The following is a 9552-nucleotide window of genomic DNA, read 5'->3' as shown; positions in this document are numbered from 1 at the left end:
CTTAGTGTGGCATGTACGAAGGCTATAAAAGTGATTCGAAAAATTAAAATATGACTCTCCGTCCCTTCCCCTATCCAGTGTTTTTATATACTGTAAATGTAACTGCCGAGCAATTGCCATAAAATCGCTATAAATGCATAACTTTCTCATAACTATCGATTTCATTATGCTCTTAAAGACACATATAAACCGCTTTCGTAGCGATCGGCCGATGATTGGGGTTGTGGAGTGGGATGCCTGGATAATCGGGGGGAGGGAGGATTTAGAGACGCTGACGTTTTGATTGTCGAGGATGGCCGAATTCACGCAGTATGATGACTCGGCCTTATCGTTTACCTACTACCTCTTATCGTTATTGTGCCGTGATTTTTGTTTTTGTTTATTTATGTGGCTCGGTGAGTTTGGTAGCCGCTCGTTAATGTCGTCGAAAGAAATATTCAGCGGACGGGGCTGAGGAGAAAAAAAGGCCGAGAGCTTGTTTTATCTAACAGCCCGGCTGGAAAGAGCGATCGGCTACGCAGGAGAAGTCCCCTCGCGTTGGGTCCGAGCGCGCGTGCCCCGTCCTCTCTGCTCCACCACGCTTACGTGCTTAAGGGCAACCTCGGGGTGCACTCGCGGGCGACGGTGGCGGCGGCGGTGGCGGTGACGGTGGCGGTGACGGAGGAGGAGGAGGAGGATGAGGAGGAGGAGGATGATGAGGGGTCGAGGAGGGGACGAGGGGACGACGGCACATGCCGGTAGGTAGAGGACGGGAGCCTCGTGCGCGCGCGGAACACCTGCTCTCCTCCTGGCGGCGCGAGCAGCTGGTCCGTGCGTCCGCCGCCTATAAAAAGCCCTACCCCGGAGCGCGCGAGCCTTCAGTTGGAGTCGCGAGCGGGAACGCGCGAGACACACATGCACCAGGAGTGCGTACGATAGATCGAGGTTGAGAGATTGAGAGGAAGGAAGGGAGGAAGGCGAGTAAACAGACAGACAGGAGGAGAGGAAGGAAGTAAGGAAGTAGTAAGGAAGGAAGGATAGAAGGACGGTGGAAAGGAGGATACGATGGAAACGAGAGTAGGGCCGATTTTCTTGGCGGTGGCGATGTTGCTGGTGGCCGCGGGAGCCGAAGATCTCATGAGCACCGTGAAGCTGCTGCAGGAGCAGGTGACGGCGTTGCTGGATCATCGTCAGGAGGATTACAATGCCCTCGAGGGCAGTCTCAAGCAATCTATGGAGAAGAACACGGAGCTACTGGTGTTGAGGAACGAGATCAAGCAGCTAAGGTGAGATTAGCGATTTTCCTCTCTTGCCGTACGCTTTTCCCACCAACGCGCTCTTTCTTGGGTTTCCAATTCATTTTCCATTTCTATCGATGCATCGACCTTTCATATTCACATATCCGATAATTCGTCGCGAGTGGCCTACACGAGCGAAACTCAAAGTTCGCCAAGCTTTAAAATGCGTCATTTGCCACTGGAAATTTTGGAAATTTGCCAAGTTTCGTTCGCTCGATGCACCATGTCATTTATTTTTTGCAATTTCTTTCATTTCTTCGGGAGTTAGGAGGACACTCGAAACTTATAATGAAAAATCGTCAGCGAATGTCCACTCGACATCGGCGCTCGTTTAAATCAATTCTGTAAATGTTTTCCTTCCGATCAATGCTTTATTATGCTCGTAACATTCGAGGCAACGTAGCACACGTTCTATTGTGAGGTCCTGCGGTTTAATAATGAGTCCTTAGTGCGACTTGAAATCATAATTGTTTGACTTCAATTTTTCCCTCAATTTACCGTTAATGCCCAATCGAGATCGATGAGCGATGAGGTGGCAGCCTTATAGACAATTTTCTCTCCTTCCACCTTACAAAGCATCAAAGTCGTTCACTAATTTTTGTCAATTGACTGGCCGAGTGGGCTTTACGATTCCTTTAAGCAAATTATAGCAATCGACGCAAAATTTTTGATATGCAATCGGTATGTCACCTATCATGTGCTTATCGCTCGTTGTGCGGTCTTCCCAATGAGCAACCAATACACATATTTAATAATCAGCAGAGGCATAGAACTATTTGCCCGATAAGCGATCGCGTTGAATATCAAAATTTAATGGTAATAAAGATGCGAATATCACCGAATAATATCCGATCGTATATAATTATGAGAAATAATTTGAGCCGAATGACTGGGCTGTCAGCCTTGTAAAATGGACGATTTTATTCAAGCTCCAAAGGGCTCACGCTATGCTAAGCCCCAATAATGAAATTTTACATTCTATAAAATGTAAGGATCTCGTAATTTTTTTATTAATCTTCGGTGGAGATGAACGCGTACGTTTTCACCAACGCAATGTCTCTTGTTGACATTGCCCTCGTATAAGTTCGCGAGGAATTCATGAATTTTTATGCGAGCATGGAGAATGTCGAGGCGAGGCGCGCTCGACGCGTCGCCTTACAAAAACTCACTACCATTGGCCTCGCGATCCTGCGGCTGAGGAAGGCCAGAGTCTAGGAGGAAAGGGTCGGGGGAAATAGGAGGGGGAGAGGGGATGATGGTGAAATGGGGGGGGGGATCGAAAGAACGGAGGAATGGAGGAAAATAAAAGAGCGATGTAAATGGGGTCCGTGGGCGCTTGAAGTGGGGATTGATGGCTGAGTGGCGGAGGGCGGCACGCGGCGGCGGTCCATCCGGGGATAATTCGGAGATTGGGCGCGCGTGGCACGCGCCCGAAGAAACAAAGAACGCTCGCGTAGACGATGTCGATTGGGGCTGGTTGTTCGTGAGAAGGGGGGAGGGGGGTAGGTAGGTAGGTAGGTAGGTAGGTAGGTAGGTAGGTAGTGAAAGTGGTGGAGGAGGAGGAGGAGGAGGAGGAGGAGGAGGAGGAGGAAGGGCAGAAGGTCCAGCTGACGGTGTGTGCGCCCGAGGCCGACGACAGCTGGCGCGGATCTTCTGGCCAGTGTTGGTTTCGGCGGGCACGCTTGGAAAATCTCGCCCGACGTTATTTTACCTGGAGAGGGGAAATAAGCAGCCGTCGAGCGCACGTGTCGCGGGAGGCCCGCGCCGGCTGCTTATTTATTATTTTACGAAGCAGCTTTTTCTCGGGATGCTCGAGCGGCTGTTTAGACGCGAGGCGGCCGACTCCCTCGGCAGTTTTGAAACGGCCCCGAGATATATGTCTACCTTAAAGCTTTAATCGCTTTGAAATTAAAATTTGTAACCCGTCGCGTCTTACTCCCTTATTTCATTTGCGCGATCTTGCCAGCGCAATTTAACATTATCATTATATTTAAGGGTACCTATCGCTGCTGTCTGCCGCTTATTTCGCTCGCACAGTGAAACGTCGCTACGAACGAATTATTCCCTTTTAATGTAACGCCACAGCATTCCTGAGGAGATGCTGACATCATATGGTACTTATTTATATGGTATTTTATTTATGGTCTTGGTTGCATGGCGCCAATACGTATCAAGCTGCGCTAGTTAGAAAATTCGTATTATGGATTGGGTAATCGAACTCGTATACGCATAATGTCACGGTCTTTCGGCATTCGTTAGTAGAATAAACATCAAAGTTTGCTTGGCTTTCGGGGCGTTTTTCCGTACTTTTCTACATTCTCTCTATCCGATTAATTCTTTTAGAAAGTATTGAAAAGAAGCGTATAGTCGCTGACCTATAAACCTAAGCCGAGCTTTTTAAACGAATCGAGAAATAAAAGCAATAGGCATACTCGAGAGCTTCTGTTGGGAGTACCGAAGATTTATAACGCACCTTTAAAGCTAAAACTATGCGCTCTTTACCCGATTACGTAATAAAAAAGAGGAAGGTTACATATGTGAGTATATGATATATTCCCATCCTTCTTTCGTTCTTTCTTTCTTTTTCCTTTTTTATATCTCTCTATTCTCCTCTATGGTATTATATGCAACACGGTACAGAAATTCTGACATACTTCGAATTTATGATTCTAACTTGGTGCCTCGCGAGTCGCAGTGACTTTGTATTAAATCAAAATCCAATATTTGATACTACTATACTTTTGAAATTCCGATTATTATATATATATATATATATATATATTTAATTAAATACTATTATTTTCCGCCCATTCGTATTTCTCTAGCAATTTAGATTCAATTAAGTTGGCTGTATTATTAATATAGTGGAATTATTATCGTACGATTATTGAACAAAACCGAGACTAGGAAAGCTCGTGTAAGCTGATCATTCATAGAGCAAAAGATATTTCGCATGAACAGTGATATAATGTTATTGTTCTTTTATATATGTATTTACGAATCGAACGAAGTGTATTTGTTTTACAATACGACAGGCTTTACGACATTTCAAATTTGCGGCAATACTACTTTATTGGATTTTTTTCTTCCTTTTTTTTCCTTTTTTTTTGTTTTTTTTTTTGTTGTTGTTGTTGTTGTTGTTGTTGTTATTGTTGACATCTAAACAATTATTTATTAGCGCATCAAAACGCGTCTCTGCAAAATTAATTTCATTCGAATCATATTGGTGAGGTAGCGGAACCTGTATTAATCGAATGAAATGAAAATTTTCATCTTGAAATATAGTTTGAATTTTCTTTTTAATTTTTCTATTTTTTCTTCTTTTCTTTTTCTATTTTTCTTCTTCTTTTAATTCCTCATGTTCGACATTTTAAATTATATTATTTCAACGGCATCAATTATTCGAGTTGTTCAGGAAAGTTAAAGTGCAGCTTTAATAGGGAGCACTTAATGCACTTGAAACTTCTTGGGAAAGGTGTACAAAAATTAATAAGTTTAATTTTTATTACTTTAAATAAAAGTCGGACGCCTTTTATTTAGAATTGCCTTTAAGCCGTAGCGTCCGCATTTAAGTCAAACAAAGACTTAAGAGTAAAAATTTAATATCGTAGAATATATATGTACGGACTCCCCAGCAAAAATCTCATTTAACTTTGCTACGCCGTAACATCAATTTTCATTCATAATTTAACAAAGACTCGTAATTAATTTATTTGGGACAGGCAAACCCCATTACATAATACATCATAATAAAATCCAACTTGAGTGGTAAACTGATAAAAGGCTGTTAAAATACTTGTTAAAATCGATAGAAGCAAAAAGGACAACAGCAAAAACAATAGTAAAGGTAGAAAAAGTGGGGAAACGAGAAAGAAAATTGAAGCTCTAATAAATAAAGTGACGCGTCGGCGACGGAGGGGTTGGGTGGAGGAGGAGGAGGAGGAGAAGGGGGGGCGGAGGTGGAGGAGGAGGCCGCAGCAAGCCTGGAGCGTTGGTATAGTAATTCGAGATGAACAATTCATGGCTTTGGCTTGGCGATGCTTCGCGCCAATTATTATGATCGGGCGCATGTGCAAGGTTAATAAAAATTTCGCGCTCGCTTAATTTTTCAGAGCTCATTGGCCAGAAGTTATTCTGCCGCCTAGAGATTCCCCCTCGGCGTGGATTATTTTACACTTTATCGTGAAAAAAAGCGACGTAGCCCGATGAAAGGAGAAAGCGAAATGGTCGATGCGTCGTCTCTTATTCACGGGGCCAAGGGGAAGCCCAACAGGATCAACGGCCCGATGACATTCCTTGGCTAATTATTACCGATTATTATGGTGCGAACACACAATAAGCGTTGGCTGACAATTTTCAATGCCCATTAAAGTTATTCTTATGCTCCAATTCGCGTCTGCCAACTGAAATTAGATAACGACTTTTTCCGAAAGAATGAGCGTGTTTGTATGCGTGTGCAAGCGTGTGTTAAGGCGCTCGTCAACGAACATTGCCGCGTGACTTAAAAATTTCTCGAAAATTTTACAACCTTTTACACGGTTCGCGCTATATTGCATTAGCGAGTAAGTAAAAAAATTTCCAGAATGATGATTCATAATAATATGAACTTAGTTTCTCACTCATCTTTATACGTTCGAATGAAAATCCAAAGACTTTGTAAGGAAAGTTTCAAAGTTTTCGGTGCAATAATTTTCAATTGTGCACTTTCTCCGACCCATGAAAATTCCCAGAATTATATACAGCGAAAAAGAGCCTATAACACACCACAATGACCATGAGATGTCCGAGATGAATATAACATTGTCAGCTTAAAAATAATTTTATTCGTCAACTTGTGCATGCAAATGTGCGGTTGTATGAATATTACCATTTCTGCCGTTTGACTTGAAAATCTTTAATAACCTCGCACTGCTGACATTTTTAAGTAAGCTCCAACGATCTCTCACTGATCTAACGATCAACAGACATTTGAAAACTTGTATTCGTAGTATAGCGTAGTTCTCGAAAAGTGCCAAAGTACCTGACGCGACGCTATTCTTCTCGCAAACACCTCCAGTCGACGTGAAAAATCAAGGGAAACTGCGTTCGCGCGTGAAAATAATGCAGAATAGGTAGCGGGGCAAGTCGGGGGCGGAAGTACTAGGAGGAGAACGAGCAGGAAAAAGGGTGGCAGCCACGCTTCGCGGATCCGGAAAGGAAGCGGAGAGTCTCCTGCACCCGCGATCGCAGGTAATTGCAGCCGGTCAGCGAAAATTCGTGCCTCGCATAGCATTCGTCCTGCACGCATGAAAAATTCGCTTTAGCCGCAGCTCGTATATCGTTGCTTTTTGTTGGGGGCAGCCATTCCCTTCTGCTACTCTCCACGGCCAGCCCCTCTTCCCCCTCATCCTTCGCCCAACGCCACCATCTCACTCTCTCAACCCCTTACTCACCGCCCACGTACATTCATGGCACCCTTCCAGTAATTATGCGTGCGATATAATTTCTTTGTGCCGCGTGTCCGTGCATTCAAAAAGAGCGTTTATTTAAGCAGAAGGAACTTGAAAGCAGGAAATATTAAAACCAAAGTTTCGTAATATATTCTAATTTTATCAAATACCCATATGATTTGTAATTGCGATGATAATATTGCACTTATATGCTTGTACAATTGGTTGATTCATATATATATATATATATATATATATATATATATATATATATATATATATATATATATGAAATAAACATGTATAAACATGTATAACATATGAAATAAACAAATGAATATATATGTGGTTAACTCAATATTTAAAAGTTCATTACCATTACAGCAGTCTAACAATTACTACTGCCTGAATCTTTTAATTATTAATCGTACAAATTAGTTCACAGGGACACCCTATAATAGTGCTTTTTTACTTACGAAATTCTACTGAATTTTTTCAATAATAAATATCATTTAGCTTGACCGAACGTTCGCTTGAAGGTAGGAAGGAAATATTCTTATTGAAATAAATACATCAATTGCCTTAACATTTCATAAATGAAGTTTCTTTCATTTTTCTATTTATTCATCTAAATTAGAATACATCAATTATAATTAAATTATATAATATTCCCCAATTTTTTAATAGATTAGATGACAAATAGTTTTTAAAGCGAATTCATACATTATTTAAGTTAATTGGTCGATTATAATGTTTTAAGAATGCATTAATTTTTGTGTTTACGAACCTTAATACAATAAACTCGATATATTTGTCAAAAATTTCTTAATAACTTGACATATAAAAGATTGGTTATTGAATTTTTAGAGATAAATATAAATATATATATATATAGTTAGACAGTATTTTAATAAAATTTAATAGTTGTCATTAGCTTAAGTTCTATTGCATTGGTAATAATTTGCATCTTTTTCTGCGGCAAAAAAAAAATCAAATTAATCCTTACCTTAGAAATGATTTTTTTTTTCTAACATCTAAATCTGACAAAATAAGTTCAGATTATCCTAATTGTTACAAGACCAATCCACGAATAATATGCAAGATTAATCAATTACCCGACAGAAGAAGGAATTCGAAACATTTATATAGTATTTAGTAATTAATCGTTATTTAATGAACAATTGAAATCCAACAGTAGTAAATATTCTTCTTATGTGCTTTAATTAAATTAATTATTATATACTATAAAGTATTTCATCTCATTATGTACAATTATAATAATTCTGACAATAATTACATATAAATTTTTAAATATTAATTACAATTACTTTGCAAGTTTTAGAATATTTGTTTGATTATTAATTTAATAAACATTAAATTCTATCAATAGAAATAGTAAAATTACATCAATTTTATTCACTCTTTATTAGTATCGGCACTTACCAAATAGTTAGGCAAAGCGTATGGATTTATTTTTGGGGAAAAGACAAAAAAAAAAAAAAAAAAAAAAAAAAAAAAAAAATACCAGCTCCACTAACTGAAATTCTATTAACTAAAACTGGAAAAAGAACAAGTCGCTCGTCATTTCAACATTGATCAATATCATTATTCCACTATTCTACATAATTCTAAGTAATTAAAATATTGGCTGCTCTTTGAAAAAAATGAAATTCCATCAAAATGAAGCGTTCAAAGCACATAAGAACGGATGCCTTGATATTCTTGAAATTTTGAAGATTTTTACTCGGCTTTTTCCAAATAACGGACTTCCAAGTTTGATTACTTATCGAACCCTTTACGACTTCTCGTACGATTCGGTGCTCCTACAATGCAGACAGTCCGACTCAATATACTTTGAAAGCTCATACTTGTAATGCTAGCAAATCAAACAAGTTACATAATACATTCGACAAATCTTATATCATTTTCCAATTGCATCTTCTTATAGAAACTGATATACATACGGATGCCCCAGCACCGGAGACTCGCTATTTTTCAATTTGCCTCTTAATTAACAGAGTACAATAAACTGCGTACTTTACGCAACATCCTCGAATCAATAATGAACCTATATTACAATTACAATCAACATTCAATACATACATACACACGTATTCATACGTATCCACTCGCATGCATATCTACGCACATGCATATTCACACACACCCACCCACCCACCCACCCACCACGCACACGCACACGCACACGCACACGCACACGCACACGCACACGCACACGCACACGCACACGCACACGCACACGCACACGCACACGCACACGCACACGCACATGCACACCTATATATAAATACGCGCGCGCCTAGTGGTGTTTTTGCAAGAAATAAAGCGAGTAGTGGAAATTTGTAAATTTAGTGCACGACTCGAGCGCCGTAGACGAGAGCGACTCGTTAACCCCTCCCTAATTGAACGAATATCTGCTTTCAGGAAGGAAATGGCGAGCCTGCGCAATTATGGCCCCGGCATCCCGAGCTCCAGCACCGGCAACGAGGCCAAAAACGAGCGTTTACGTTTGCGTTGGCTCGGGGGTGCCGTCGCCGAACTGCAGACCGAACTCGCCGAGGTGCTGAGGACGAGGAACGCGAGTGAGGAGCTCGCGGAGAGGGCGCGACTGCGCTCGGAGATCGAATTGCTGAGGGGCGACGTGGCCGGGGTCGGCAGAGCAGTGCGCGATCTCGGGGGCAGACTGGCGAGGCTGGAGGCGGGCCTCGGGACCCTGAGACTCGACGTCGTCGCCATCAACGAGCGCGTCGGACAATTGTCGCGCACCTGCTCTGACGTCAACAGCCAGGTAATTATTAAATTCTGTTTGAAAGTGTGGGAAGAGC

General features: G+C 41.1%; 1 protein-coding gene across 1 annotated transcript in view; it reads left to right on the top strand.

Annotated features, from left to right (window-relative positions):
* Positions 1 to 991: 991 nt before the first annotated feature.
* The window catches only part of LOC105360176 (protein scabrous), a 19978-nt gene continuing 11417 nt past the window's right edge, over positions 992 to 9552 (top strand). Inside the window, exons 1-2 of the mRNA XM_011496995.1 lie at positions 992 to 1265; positions 9152 to 9515. Of these exons, the coding sequence (XP_011495297.1) occupies positions 1045 to 1265; positions 9152 to 9515 (585 nt within the window). The 5' untranslated portion in view covers positions 992 to 1044. The remainder of the gene's footprint in view (positions 1266 to 9151; positions 9516 to 9552) is intronic.

This window comes from Ceratosolen solmsi, unplaced genomic scaffold (assembly GCF_000503995.2).
Source record: "Ceratosolen solmsi marchali unplaced genomic scaffold, CerSol_1.0 scaffold13, whole genome shotgun sequence".
Classification (NCBI taxonomy): domain Eukaryota; kingdom Metazoa; phylum Arthropoda; class Insecta; order Hymenoptera; family Agaonidae; genus Ceratosolen; species Ceratosolen solmsi.
Note: the sequence above shows the minus strand (reverse complement) of the source record. Positions and strands in the feature narration are given on the sequence as shown.